General features: G+C 35.7%; 1 protein-coding gene across 1 annotated transcript; it reads left to right on the top strand.

Moving 5' to 3' along the window:
* Positions 1 to 1,241: 1,241 nt before the first annotated feature.
* On the top strand, positions 1,242 to 14,808 carry INSL6 (insulin like 6). The gene is given in 3 exon segments (XM_060015345.1): positions 1,242 to 1,515; positions 14,467 to 14,740; positions 14,742 to 14,808. Coding segments are annotated over 3 exon segments (615 nt in total).
* Positions 14,809 to 15,204: the final 396 nt, after the last annotated feature.

Below are 15,204 nucleotides of genomic sequence, written 5' to 3'. Positions count from 1 at the left end.
TTTCATTGAAAATGACAAGGCAACCTATACCGATTATGCTGCACTTCCCTGCCCCTTCCCTCTTAGTTTAGCGAAATGCTGATATTCTTACAAGACAAATCCTCTACAAGGCCCTGTCACACCATCAACTAATATTGTAGCCAAGATAGACCTGAAGGGGGCACTCTCAGGCCCTGCCATGCATCATCAGTTGCTCCACACAGGAAGAGACAGTTGCCTACATAACCAAGAGGACGGCACCTCTACCTATAATACAGCAGGAAGAAAAAAAGCTTCTCTCCGGCCCACATATCCCTGCCAATCGGAAACTAAGCAGTCCAGCCAAGGAGAAAACCCCATACTTTGGACTCCCAGCTTCCTCAGTGGACTCTTTGGTTATCACACTCCCTCCCACCTTCCACCCCTTTTCTCTATAAAAGCAAGTTCTCTTCCTCGTTCTCTGGACTTGCTTACGGCCAGTCAAGGTTCATATGTCCTGAATTGCATTCCTCTGGCTATTCCTGAATAAACTCACTTTTGCTGATAAAATAACCGGCTAGTACTAAACTTGGCACTAATAATTTGGCAATGGGCAATCCTCTATAATCTATAAACAAAAATACTAGATTATCCCAAATCCTCTCTTTGTTCTGGAGATTGAGGCTAAGGCCCATTTCTCCCTGCAGAACTGGTAGGAATTTCCTCAGAAAGCTTTGCATCTGACTTTAAAACGTGCACACATGTTTCCACATATTTGATTGCCAACTATGCGTCAGGCCCTGAGGTACAATGGGAAGCAAGAACAGACGCCGGCATTGCCTTCGTGAAACCCGGGATTTAGGGGAAGAAATTATCAAACAGGCGCAAAAATAAATGTGAGGAAACCTACCGAGATAAACGCCATGAAGAAAATGAGAGGTTTCTCGAAGGAAGCGACGTTCCAACAGGCAAAAGAGGCGGGAAACGCATTCCACTAGAGGGATGCGTTAACTACGGCCCCATATTTCATTTGATGAGTCTCCCTAGTGAGGATGGCAAGAAAAACTAATCAATCATTTTAAAAATTAACAGGCAGCCACCTGGGACGGCCTGAGAGCCCCGCGTAACACGGGAAGTTTAGGCGCCGGCGCCGCTCACCTAGTCTTGAAGTTCTCGCGAGGTCTGCACGCGAAAATCAGAAGGTCGCCAGGTGCGCACGCGCAGTCGTGGGACAGACGGCAGTTAGGGCCCTCGGCGGATCTGTCTGTGTTGGGGGTCCAGGGATGCCGTGGCTCTTCTGCTTGTGTGTCGGGCTCCTGCTAGTTCGGGTCTCCCGTGAGCTGAACAACATTAGTCGAGCCAGGAGATTGTGCGGCAGGCATCTGCTGCAAGAAATAGTAAAACTCTGTGGCACTGTTAACTGGAGCCACAGTGAGGAGGAAAAGCCTTTCACACAGCTGCTTTCCCAGGCCTCGGAGAAGGTCGAAACCTTTATCCCTGACCGGTTAGAAAGCTCGCAAACCACTTTCCCGGTCTGGAGGAGAGCGACAAACCCAGGTAAAAATCTAAACCAGAGGCATGTTTTTTCATCTTTGTACATTTCTTATTCCCGAATTTGCCCTGCCAGGCATGGAACTTCTGCAGGAAATGGAATTTGTGCCTAATACATATACAAAAGCCATGAAGTCTTTGTTTTTGTTTGTTGTAACTTGGAGGAAAGAAGCGTACACATGTTAAGTCTACACATTTGTATAAGAATAATGCTGTTTCCCTCGCTTTCCCTTTCTGCAGTGCCCTTGTCACCTGGCAAACTATTTTGCCCTTCAAAGCCTGATTTAGGTATCATTTTCCCTGTGAACTCATCACTGACCATTTCATAGCTACTCACTCCATTCTCCATTCTACCGCAATATCTAACACATAATTCTATTTAACTATTTATATTTAACTGTAATATTTAACTGTAATGAGGACCTGCTACATAATTGGCCCGGCCTAGTGCAAATAAAAATGCAGGGCCCCTTGTTCAAAAAGCAGGAAAAACTGTTAAAGGTACTAAAATATAAAGCTTTTTACCTTTCTTGTGCGTATCTCCTCTGCTCAAACACATGGTCCTCTGTCCCATCAGACTTCACATACAAGTCAAAAGATAAAATTATTGAGAATTTCAAGACTGGGACAACAGAGCATTAAACAAAATGCAGGGTCTTTCTAAGCACTAGGCTTGTGCTACTGGCAAGTCTCAATCTCTTAATGCCAGCCCTGTATGCCATACCATGTTATAGGGGTTGCTCATGTATGTTTTTATCTGAAATGTCTAGCAGAGGGCTGAGCACAGGGTATGTGCTTAATATGTATTGAATTTATACTTAATGCTTTTAAGCAGTCTTTAGGAAGAATATTTTTGTTTCAGATCCATTCTTCTGTTTTTACATTTTGTGACTAACACATTTTAGTCCCAATATGTTTGCCATTTTAAAAGAAAATGCACTTTATTTGTAGACTGTGGTCTATAGAGTGTAGTGTCATTGAAGTTATTGCCTTTTATAGTAATCCAGTTGATTCTATTTGGACAAATTTTGCAAAAGTCAAGATTTCTGAAATTAAGGAAAGGAGTTAGACTATCGTGCCAAAAGAGAGACCCTAATGTAGATGACTGAAACAAGCTAAAACATTGCCTAGCACATTATAAACACTTATTCTTTTTTTTTGTTTTGAGGTATAGTTGGTTTACAATATTAGTCTCAGGTGTATAACATGGTGATTCAAAATTTCTATAGATTATATTCCATTTAAAGTTATAAAGTATTGGCTATATTCTGATAAGCACTTATTCTTCTTTAATGAATGAATGAATAAATCTTATAAGATTATTGTTGCTAAGAGAATAAAATTGTTTTTATTGATGTGTATTTGATTTACAATGTTGTGTTAGTTTCGGGTGTACAGCAAATTGACTCAGTTGTATTTATATATAATATTAGTTTAGTTATTAGATTAGTTATATATGTATATTTGTATATATTCTTTTTCAGATTTTTTCCATTATAGGTTATTACAAGATATTGAATATAGTTCCCTGTGCTACACAGAAAGTCCTTTTTTAATTTATTGTATATATAGTAGTGTGTATCTGTTAGTCCCATACTTCTAATTTGTCCCTCCCCCCTTTCCCCTTTAGTAACCATAAGTTTGTTTCCTATGTCTATTTCTGTTTTGTAAATAAGTTCATTTGTATCATTTTTTTAGATTCCACATATAAGTGATAATCATGATATTTGTCTTTCTCTGTCTGACTTACTTCATTTAATATGATAATCTCTAGGTTGCACCATGTTGCTACAAATGGCATTATTTCATTCTTTTTTATGGATGAGTAATATTCCATTGTGTGTGTTCCTTTGGTTTTTAAGTAAAAATAAAAGACACATTTTTCATTTTCACCCATAACTGTTGAACAATGTATTCACCATTTTGTTCCACTACCCTCTGCCATTTTCCAGGCAACTTCATAATTCCATCTTCCCAAAACTTTATATCTTTTTGAGCAAAGAACTGTTCCAGGTGCCTTTTACAATCTTCCAGGGAATTGAAATTTTTTCCTTTAAGAGAATTTTGTAAAGATCAAAATAAGTGGAAATCTGAAGGTGCAGTGTCTGGTTAATACGGCAGATGAATCAGAACGTCCCAGCCAAGCTGTAACAGTTTTTGCCTGGCCATCAAAGGAACATGTGATCTTGTGTTATCCTGATGGAAGATTATGCGTATTCTGTTGACTAATTCCAGACGCTTTTCACTGAGTGCTGCTTTCAGTTGGTCTAACTGGGAGCAGTGCTTGTTGGAATTAATCGTTTGGTTTTCAGGAAGGAGCTCATAGTAGAGGATTCCCTTCCAGTCCCACCATATACACAACATCCCCTTCTTTGGCTGAAGACCGGCCTTTGGTGTGGTTGGTGGTGGTTCATTTCGCTTGCCCCATGATCTCTTCCATTCCACTTTATTGTACAGTGTCCACTTTTCATCGCCTGTCACAATTTGTTTTAAAAACGGAATGTTTTCATTACATTTCAGTAGAGAATCACATGTGGAAATATGGTCAAGAAGGTTTTTTGCTTAACTTATGTGGAACCCAAACATCAAAGTGATTAATATAACCAAGCAAATGATTTTCATTGCTTGATTTGGATATTTTGAGTATGTTGGCTGTCTCCTGCATGGTATAACGTTGATTGTTCTCAATTAATGTCTCGATTTGATCGCTATCAACTTCAACTGGTCTGCCCAACTATGGAGCATCGTCCAGTGAGCAACCTCCAGCACAAAACTTTGCAAATCACTTTTGACACATTCGATCAGTCACAGCACCTTCTCCATACACTGCACAATTTTTTTGCGTTTCAGTTGCATTTTTACCTTTCTTGGAATATTAACGAAGCATAATATACCGAAAATGTTGCTATTTTTCTTCCATCTTCAGTATTAAAATGGCTACACAAAAATTCACCAATTTTGATAAGGTTTTTTTCTTTTTAGATTTTTTTTGGTGGGGACTATTTTTAAAGTCTTTATTGAATTTGTTACAATATTGCTTCTGTTTTACATTTTCGTTTTTTGGCCGAGAGGCATGTGGGATCTTAACTCCCTGACCAGGGATTGAACCCAAACCCCTGCATTGGAAGGTGAAGTCTTAACCACCGGACCGCCAGGGAAGTCCCTAATAAGTGTTTTTTTTTTTTAATATGCTGATATGACAGCTGTCACAATACAAACTAACAAAATTGTTTCGAATGAAGGTAAAGACACCTAAACGCTACCAAAGCCATCTTACAGAAAACAAAAACAAAAACAAATGAACATTTTGGCCAACCCAATAATTTTTAAAGGAACCTCCATACTGTTCTTCATAGTGGCTGTACCAGTTTACATTCCCACCAACAGTGTAGGAGGGTTCCCTTTTCTCCACACCCTCTCCAGCATTTATTATTTGTAGACTTTTTGATGATGGCCATTCTGACCAGTGTGAAGTAATACCTCATTGTAGTTTTGATTTGCATTTCTCTAATAACTAGCGATGTTGAGCACCTTCATGTGCCCATTGACCATCTGTAGTCTTCTTTGGAGAAGTGTCTATTTAGTTCTTCTGCCCAGTTTTGACTGGGTTGTTTGTTTTGTTTTGTTTTGTTTTATATTAAGCTATATGAGCTGTTTGTATATTTTGGAAATTAAGCCCTTGTTGGTCACATCATTTGCAAATATTTTCTCCCATTCTGTAGGTTGTCTTTTCATTCCGTTTATGGTTTCCTTTGCTGTGCAAAAGCTTATAAGTTTGATTAGGTCCCCTTTGCTCATTTTTGCTTTTATTTCTATTGCCTTGGGAGACTGACCTAAGAAAACATTGGTATGATTTATGTCAGAGAATGTTTTGCCTATGTTCTCTACTAGGAATTATATGGTGTCATGTCTTATATTTAAGACTTTAAGCCATTTTGAGTTTATTTTTGTGTATGGTGTGAGGGAGTGTTCTACCCTCATTGATTTACATGGGGCTGTCCAGCTTTCCCAGCACCACTTGCTGAAGAGACTGTCTTTTCTCCATTGTATATTCTTGTCTCCTTTGTTGAAGACTAATTGACCATAGGTGTGTGGGTTTATTTCTGGGCTCTCTATTCTGTTCAGTTGATCCTTATGTCTGTTTTTGTGCCAATATCACACTGTTTTGATGACTGTAGCTTTGTAGTATTGTCTAAAGTCTGAGAGGGTTGTGTCTCCAGCTTTGTTCTTTTTCCTTAGGATTGCTTTGGCAATTCTGGGTCTTTTGTGGGTCCATATTAATTTTAGGATTATTTGTTCTAGTTCTGTGAAAAATGTTGTGGGTCATTTGACAGGGATCGCATTAAATCTGTAGATTTCTTCCAATCCAAGAGCATGGGATATCTTTCCGTTTCTTTGAATCATCTTCAGTTTCATTTATCAATGTTTTATAGTTCTCAGGGTATAAGTCTTTCACTCCTTGGTCAGGTTTATTCCTAGGTTTTTTTTGTTTTGTTTTTTTTTTGATGTGATTTTAAAAGGCATTTTTTTTTTTTTTTTTTTACTATCTGTTTCTCATTGTTAGTGGAGAGAAATGCAACAGATTTCTGTATGTTAATCTTGTATCCTACTACCTTGCTAAATTTGTTTAGCAGTTCTAGTAGTTTTTGTGTGGAGTCTTTAGGGTTTTCTATATAGAGTATCATGCCATCTGCATATAAGGGGAATGAAAACTTTTAAAGACAGAAACAACAGAAAGCATCAGACTGAATCTTAATCATTTTCCACCATCAAAACCGCCTACATATAAACTCACTTTATCCTGCTCTTATAAAGAAGGAATTGTTTCTCACCAGTCTCTAAATTGTACCTTAGTTCAGTTGATATTCACACTTTAATGTGTATATGAATCACCTGGGGAATACTGTTAATATACAGATTCTGATTCAGTAGGTCTGGGGTGGGGCCTGAGAGTCTACAGTTTTATAAGCTCCCAGGTGATGCTTATTCTGTTAGTTGGACACTGCTCTTTGAGTAACAAGGGAATAGTTCACTTCTCTATTTCTTCATTACTCTTTTCTCCCAGAAATGCAAGGTGGACCTACCCTTTCTACTTCATGTTCAGTGGGCATTTCTCTCACATCAAATACTGTGCTCTCATTACCTATAACCTAGTCAAAATTTTACCTTCAGTCATCCAAGCTTGAGTTTATTATTGAAAAAGAGTTTAGAATCCTTTTTCTCGACAAAGCCTACTCTGGAGGAAACACTTTTCTCATTAATAAAAAGTCAACTTTAAAACTCAGAGCTGATTAATCACTCCTTTGTGTCAGGTATTATTCACAATCCCCTGAAGGAGGACATGTCACTAATTCAATGAGGAGGGATCTGCAATGAAACAGGATTCGTAGGAAATGAAAATACATCTGATAATATTTCAGAGTTCTCATACCCATTAAACATGTTACTATGGGAGCTATATAAAGGGCCGTTTGCTGAAGTGGAAATATCATGTGGCAATAAAACCATGGTTGTTTTAAAATATATGAAAGAACGAAAAATGGATTTAGGTTATCAATATGAATGTGTATTAAAATTTAAAGAATTCTTAATCTATAAGGAAAGACGACATGTAGTCCTATTAATTTCTAGTGACTAATTTAGAAGTTGTAGAGAGGTATGTGTTTCCAATATAGAATTCCAACGTAGAATATATAAGTATGCAATTTCTTTTACATGTGAATGTTGCTGTAAAGTTGATTGATTTTTATTTAGCTTATATCAGCAGAATATATTTCTATATTAGATCAAGTCAGTTATCAACAATTTTAATCTTCTGATGATCTATTTGAGTCTGACACAGGAAAAGATAGTTTGATACACTCATATTCAAAAATGCTTTTTTTCAGGACTACTCATGCATAACTTGAATTTGAGATGTGTACTTCTTGTTAGTGGATCCTGAATGTATGGGCCATGTCTCATGCCTACCTCATAGTGTGGCACCATGAAGCTAACGTCATATTTCTAAATTCTGGCTGAGTATGGTGCTGCCTAACTCTTAGTACCAGGTGAAATCATCAAAGTTTCATCACCAGTTTTTCATAATCCATAACCACTATTCCAGTTAGATAGGCTGTATTCCCCCATTCTTGGTCTTCATTCACTTCTTCTTGTTTTTTTGTTTATTTTCTTGTTTCTTTAGATATCATTATCACAACTGGCTATGCAGAACCTCTCTATTTATATATTAATTCAACAAAATTTGTGTGCCTGTTGTATATTAGTTAGTATTCATGCTGCTTGGGATATAAGAGTGAACAGTTTCACTCAGGAGGCAGTGAAGGTTCTTGCCTTCATGAAGCTTACAGAATAGTGAAGATAGACAATAAACATAAATAAATTATATGGTATGTTAGAAGATAATTAGTCTCCACATATCTCCTTTCTTCATGCCCATTCTCCTCCTCCCATAGGCATCCATTCCAATGTTTTATTATGTATTTTTGTTTTTATACGTTTTATTGCAAATTGTACATTATTTCCTGTGCATGTATTTTAAAAATATATCTAAATGGTATTTGAGATCTATATCTTATTATTGCTATGTGAACTTTTAGTCATTGCTTCAAACTGCTGCATAATATTCATACGCATTCCTCACATTTTACTTATTCTTTCTCCTAGTGATGAACATTTAACCTATATAGCCTTCAACTCCCTGCCACTATAAATAACACTGCAGTGAGCATCATTGTATATGCCCCCTTATGGATCTGTGTGGACATTTCTCTGGGATATATACCTAGGGGTAGAATTGATGTATCATAAAATATATTATGCTTAATTTACTTGAGGTGCATTCAGATTGCTTTGCAGAATGGCTACACCAATTTATAGTTGCACCACTAGTACATGAGGATTCCTGTGTTCTTGTATCCCTGTCAAGAATTAACATTATACAATTTTTAACTTTTGCCAGTGCCACAGGCATGAAATAGTGTCTCATTTTTGTCTTAATTTGCTCTGAATTTGAGCACCTCTTCATATACATATTAGCCTCTTGGGTTCCTTTTTTCTGAAAATTTCCTGTTTATACATTTTGCTCACTTTTTGTTGGAATTGTCGTCTTCCAGTTGATTTGTAAGAGTTATTCAAAATCTAGATACAATAGTAATCAGCTGTAGGTTTTAGATATTACAAATATGTTCTCCTATTCTGTCATCTGTCTACTGGTGTTTGACAGAAAGTCTTAATTTTTATACAATTAGACGATAAGTGTTTTGCCTTATTGTTCATACTTTCAAAAGTATGAACAAAACTTTCAAAAGTTTTAGAGGTTCCTTTTCTGTTCTTCTGTTAATTTTATAGTTTTACTGTTCTCATTAGGTCCTTAATTCTGGGGCCCATTTTTGGTTCTGTTCTGCTAGGGATACTATCTTAGTTTTCTCAGTGTCTTACTTTTCTCTACATGAAGAAATAATTTTCTGAATACCATCTACTGAACAATCGGTTTTTTCCCATTGATTGTAGAGCCACTTTTATTGTTTATTAAGTTTGTCTGAGATTCTTATTTAATTGGTCTTTTTGTTTGACTTTGTATTATTACTACACTGTTTTAGTACTATGACTCTGTAGGGTGTCATTTATCTTGGAGAGCAAGTCTCCAATTATTTTTTTCCCTTAAGGTTGACTGAACTAATCCTCTGCCTTTATCCTTATATATACATTTAAGAGTAAGCTTATTGAATTTATTTTATAAAAACCCATCTGGAATTTAAATGGGATGCATGGAATTACAGAGAATAATTTGAAGAGAATTGACATCTTTTTAACAAAAAGTCATCTCAGCCAAAAACATGGAATATCTTTGTATTCTGTCATTAGAATTTTAAAGTTTTCTCTATAGAGACTTTCTGTATTGTTGGTTAAGTTAATGCTTAATACTTTAATTTTGTTGCTATTGTAAATACTTGTTAATTATATTTCTAGTTAGTGATGATTGGTTAGAGAAATGCAGTTGAGTTTTACAGGTTGATTTTAATCCAGTAATTATGTGGAACTATCTTAATAGTTTTTTGTCACTTACTTTCTAAACTTTATACCACTCTTCTTTTTTTATTCTTATAGCATTTGCAAGGAGTCATTACAGGTTTTTGAGCAGAGGAGTGACATAATTGACATTTTAAAGGGATCACTTTGACCACTGTGTTGAGGATAGACTGTAGGGAAGCAAGAGTAGAAACAGAGAGACCTGTTAGGAAGGTATTAGAGAGGATAGCATCTGGATAAGGATGGTAGCAGTGAGTGGAAGCAGTGATAACTGTTATAATCTAGATATATTTGGGCAGATATGATGTGAGATATGAGAAAAAAGAAAAATCAGGAATTACTCCAATATGTTAAAAAAATATGTGATTTCAGAGTTTTTGCTTTGAACACCTGGAAGGATAGGGTTACTATCAAGTGAAATAGGAAAGGCCTCAAGTGGAACAGGTTTGGAAAACAGTATTAGTAGTTCATCTTTGGACATTTTGAGTTTGAAAAGTTCAGGTGGAGTTTTAAACATGTTGAGTTTGAGACATCAGAGTGGAGATGTTGAGTAGCAAGTAGGATATATGAATCTGGAGTTTGGAAGAAAAAATTTGCTTGAAGAAAGAAATTAAGGAGCCACAGGTATATAGATAATTTTTTAAGCCATAAGACTGGATGAGATCATGAAGAGAGTAAGTATAGATTGAAAAGAGTACCAAGGACTGAGCTCTGGGAGACATCAACATTAAAAAAAACTGAAGAGGAAGTACTTGTAAAGGAGGTAGAAAGGGGCAAATAGTTAGGTGGGAAGGAGAGAGAATGTGGTATCCTGGAAACCAAGTGAAGAAAGCATATCAAGAAGGAGTGGTTTTTATTAGTTAAATAAGATGAGAGTTGGCTGTTGAATTTAGCAATATAGAGGTTGTTTGTGAGCTTGATAAGAGAAGTTTTGGTGGAGTGATGGAGTAAAAGCCTGTATAGAATGCGTTTCAGACCGAGTAAGAGAAGAGAAGTGAATTAATAAATACAGAAGGAGTTTTGCTACAGAGGAGAGAAAAGAAATTGGATGGTAAGCAGGGCCAAGAGAAGTGTTTCTTGTTTTTTTTTTTGTTTTTTTAAGTGGGAGAAATAGCACATTTGCTGATAGGAGTGGTTCGCTAGAAGTGAAAAAATAATGATGAAAGAAAGATAAAGAGAAGCACTGCTGGAGTGATATCCCAGAGTGGGCAGGAGGAAATAGATCTAGTCCATAAGTGGAGGAATTGGTTTTAGAGTGGATAATTCATCTATGGAAATACTTAGGAAGGCAGAATTATGGGTACAGATGTTAAGAGATGAGTAAAAAGACAGTGAAGGGAGCAAATACAAGTTCTCTTCTGATTCCTTCAATTTTCTTATAAAGTAGAAAGCAAAACCAGCTGAGAGTGAGCATGGGAGTCTATTAATATAGTAAATTGCATTGATAGATTTTGTGATCTTGCATTTCTGGGATAAACACTTTCTTAATATATTTGTAAAATACGTTCATGGATTCAGTTAACTAGTACCTTATTTGGGACTTTCAAACAAACATTTGTAAGTGAAATGGGCTTATGGTTTAAAAAAATGTTTTTAATTGAAGTATAGTTGGTGTACAATATTATATGTTACAGGTGTACAATTTTTATACTCCATTTATAGTTATTATAAAATATTGGCTATTATAAAATATTGGCTATATTACTGGTATTGTACAATATATCCTTGTAGCTTATTTTATACATAATTGTTTTACCTCATTATCCCCCACCCCTGTCTTACCTCTCCTCCCTTCCCTCTCCTCCCTTCCCTCTCCTCCCTGGTAACCACTCATTTCTTCTCTGTATCTGTGAGACTGCTTCTTTTTTGTTATATTCACTATTTGTTGTATTTTTTAGATTCCACATATAGTGATATCATACAGTATTTGTCTTTCTCTGTCTGACTTACTTCACTTAGCATAATACCCTCCAAGTCTATCCATGTTGCTGCAGAAGGCAAAATCTCATTCTTTTTTATGGCTGAGTAATATTCCATTATATATACATACATACATATATATATATATCTCACAACCTTTTCTATCCATTCATATGTTGATGGACACTTAGGTTGCTTCCATATCTTGGCAATTGTAAATATGCTGCTATGAACATTGGGGTGCCTGTATCTTTTCGAATTAGTGTATTGTTTCTTTTGGATATATACGTAGAAGTGAAATTGCTGGGTCATATGGTAGTTCTAGTTTTAGTTTTTTGAGAAACCTCCAGACTGTTTTCTAGAGTGGCTGCACCAGTTTACATTCTCACCAACAGTACGAGGGTTCCCTTTTCCCCTCATCCTTGCCAACATTGGTTGTGTTAGTTTTGATGATAGCCATTCTGGTAGGTATGAGGTGATATTTCACTGTGGTTTTGATTTGACTCATTTCCTTGATGATTAGCGATGTTGAGCATCTTTTCATGTGCCTGTTGGCCATCTGCATTTCCTCTCTGGAAAAATGTCTGTTCAGTTCTTCTGTACATTTTTTGATTGGGTTGTTTTGTTTTTTTGATGTTGATTTGTATGAACCACTGTTGTATCTGTATTGTAGTCCTTTTTTTCCTAGTGTATTTTGTTCATATTCATCTTTTTTTCTTGATTAGTCTGGCTAAAGTTATATTTTATTAATCCTTTAAAAGAGCCAACTTTTGGTTTTCTAAATCTTTATATTGTTTTGTTTCTATAATTCATTGATTTCTTTCCTTATTACTTATTTGGGTTATCTCTGTTGCTCTTTTTCAAATTCATTGATTTGAATACTCATTTTTAACCTTTCTTGTTTCCTTATGAGTACAGCTTGTTTCCCTTTTAAGTTCCCTCTCCAATTTGACATGTACTTTTCATTAACTAGTCCCTAGTTGCCTTCATTCATGAACAAGTTTCCTTCTTATTGTCTGCCTTTTTTTCCCCTTTAAGTGGCAGAACATGGCACATCTCATCCAGGAAGGTCTTTCTTCAACCTGCGTAGACAACCTAATTCACTTTTCCCTTCAGTGTACTCTGTTCATTGTGACACACTTTAATTGATCACATATTTATCTGTCTTAGATGACATTATTTGGTACTTTAGAATAGATTAATATCTGTCCTAAAGTTTTACTATTCCACATTTTGTCTTAGGCATTTATTAAATACAAAGTTATTACAGAGTATTCTAATAGGACTGTCACTGCAAGAGACAGAGTTTCTCCTAAATACCCTCAAGAAAAAAGCGGAGGATAGTTATTATAAAAACAAGATCTGTAAATGGATCTGGAAAGGCCCTGGAAAGCCTAAGGAATCAAGTCAGTGCTAAAAATCACCTTCTCTCTTTCTCTCTCTGAATCTTTTCTCCTCTAATATCTATGTTCCTTTATAACTTTAGCTTGTCATGATAAGCTTCATAGTATCCTCTCAGTTTTGGTTCTAACTCATCTTGTTCTCATTACTTCTTAGTTCTAATTTTAAAGAGAGGAAATCTGATTGAGCCAACTTATTTTTCACATGGCATGGATTGCTGGCCACTGTAGTAGATTGGTTTGTTTGGGGTCAGGTGCCAACCTCCTGACTATTCATCTGTGGATATAAGGTGGAATCACCCTATGACTGCCTAAGGGTGACTCTACAGCAATGGCTAGAGGCAAATATATCTCCCAAAAGGGACTGTAGATGGGCAAGGGCAATGATGGAAATCCAACAAGCCGCCAATTAATTACCTTCTGGTGTTATTTTAATTTATTATCAGTAATATTGAGTAAGAGCAGTATAATAGAAATAATCAGTTCATTGAGCGTATCACTACTTTTCCATTTCTTTATATTTCAACAAAAACCAAAATGGCTTCTACTAACCACTTAGTTAAAAATGTGCGTAAAAGACAAATAATTAGAAATTGGCAAAGGATTTGAATAGACATTTCTACAAGGAAGATATATAGTAAGCACATGAAAAATGCTCAACATCATTAGTTGCAAGGTCATTGCAAATTAAAACCACAATGGGATACCACTTCACATCCATTAGGATGGCTCTCACCAAAATATGAAAAATATCAAATGTTGGTGAAGATGTGTAGCAGTTGGAAGCCTAGTGGTGGGATTGTAAAATGGTACAACCACTGTGGAAAATAGTTTGGCGGTTCCTAAAAAAGTTAAACAAATTTACCATATGATCCAGCAGTTCTACTCCTAGGTATATATCCAAGAAAACTGAAAATGTGTCCACACAAAAACTTGTATGTGGGTGTTCAGAGCAGTGCTATTCATAATAGTCAAAAAGTAGAAACAACCCAAATGTTCATCAACTGATAAACAGATAAACAAAATGTGATATATCCATACAGTGGAAAATTATTCAGCCATAAAAAGAATAAAGTATTGCTAGAGATGCTACAACATGGTTGAACCTTGAAAATATGCTCAGTGAAAGAAACCAGACACAGGTGGCCACATATGGTATGATTTAGGCAGATCCATAGAATAGAAAGTAGATTAGTAGGTGCCAGGGGCTGGAGGAAGAGGAAAATGGGAGTGACTGCTAATGGGTGGGGGTTTCTTTTGTGGGTGATAGAAATGTTCTGGAATTAGGTAGTGGTGATGTTTGCACAACCTTGTGAATATATTAATTGTATACTTTAAAATGCTCAATTTTATGGCATATGAGTTATATCTCAATATTTTTTGCATAAAAATGTGCAAATGTTTCTAGGCCTTTTTTATAGGAAAGCAATACCTACAACTATTTTAGTTAAAAATATACATTGCTTTCAAATAACCATTTTACTAGTTAAAATGTGATTACTTGTGTTTTCAAAATTAGCTGACTCTAGTATTACAGCATTATGATTAAATTTTCAGCTAAACGAAGATTTTAATAAAGTAGGATTTTTTTCTTGTCTCTCAACAGTCTCTACTTTTGCCTCTCAGGAAGAAGCATTAAACAATTTGAAGATGCAGTCACTGTCTGAGCATCAGTACAAAAAGGCCAACTTGCCTTTTAAGACAAGACAAGAGATATTTTCCTCATCACAAGATATCAGTCCATATATTCATGAGATTGTAGAATTTCAGAAGAAAAATACAAACAAAATTAAAACCTTAAGCAATTTGTTTTGGGGGAATCATCCCCAAAGAAAGTACAGAGGATACTCAGAAAAATGTTGTCTGAAGGGATGTACAAAAAGAACTTATTATTGCATGCCTTCCATATATTGATTATAAAAACTTAAAGAAGCATCAGCAATTGTGACTGAGATGTACTAACCATCATAGGAATTATACTAACTTAATAAATAGCTTAATATATTTTACTTTTATTTTTTTGGTGATTGTCCTTGTAAGTTCTCTACTGTGAACAACATCTGAATGTACTTGCAAGCACTTGACAATATTTTATGGTGGTAATAGGAATCTTAGTATTTTCTTTGGTGCCCTATTTTTCATATATTTTTATATTTGAAGATGATGTTACCGGACATGGCATGATCATTGTAGACATCTAAGAATTAACCTGTTTATTTTTGTCAGTATGATTGAAACTCTCTTAAGCTACATTTAAATGGATTATGGAATGTTCTGCATTCCATGTGTATGATATACAGACTGGTGCCCATGACTATTACGCTCACTCCAGTATGCTAATACA

This window comes from Delphinus delphis, chromosome 6, assembly GCF_949987515.2.
Source record: "Delphinus delphis chromosome 6, mDelDel1.2, whole genome shotgun sequence".
Lineage (NCBI taxonomy): Eukaryota > Metazoa > Chordata > Mammalia > Artiodactyla > Delphinidae > Delphinus > Delphinus delphis.
Note: the sequence above shows the minus strand (reverse complement) of the source record. Positions and strands in the feature narration are given on the sequence as shown.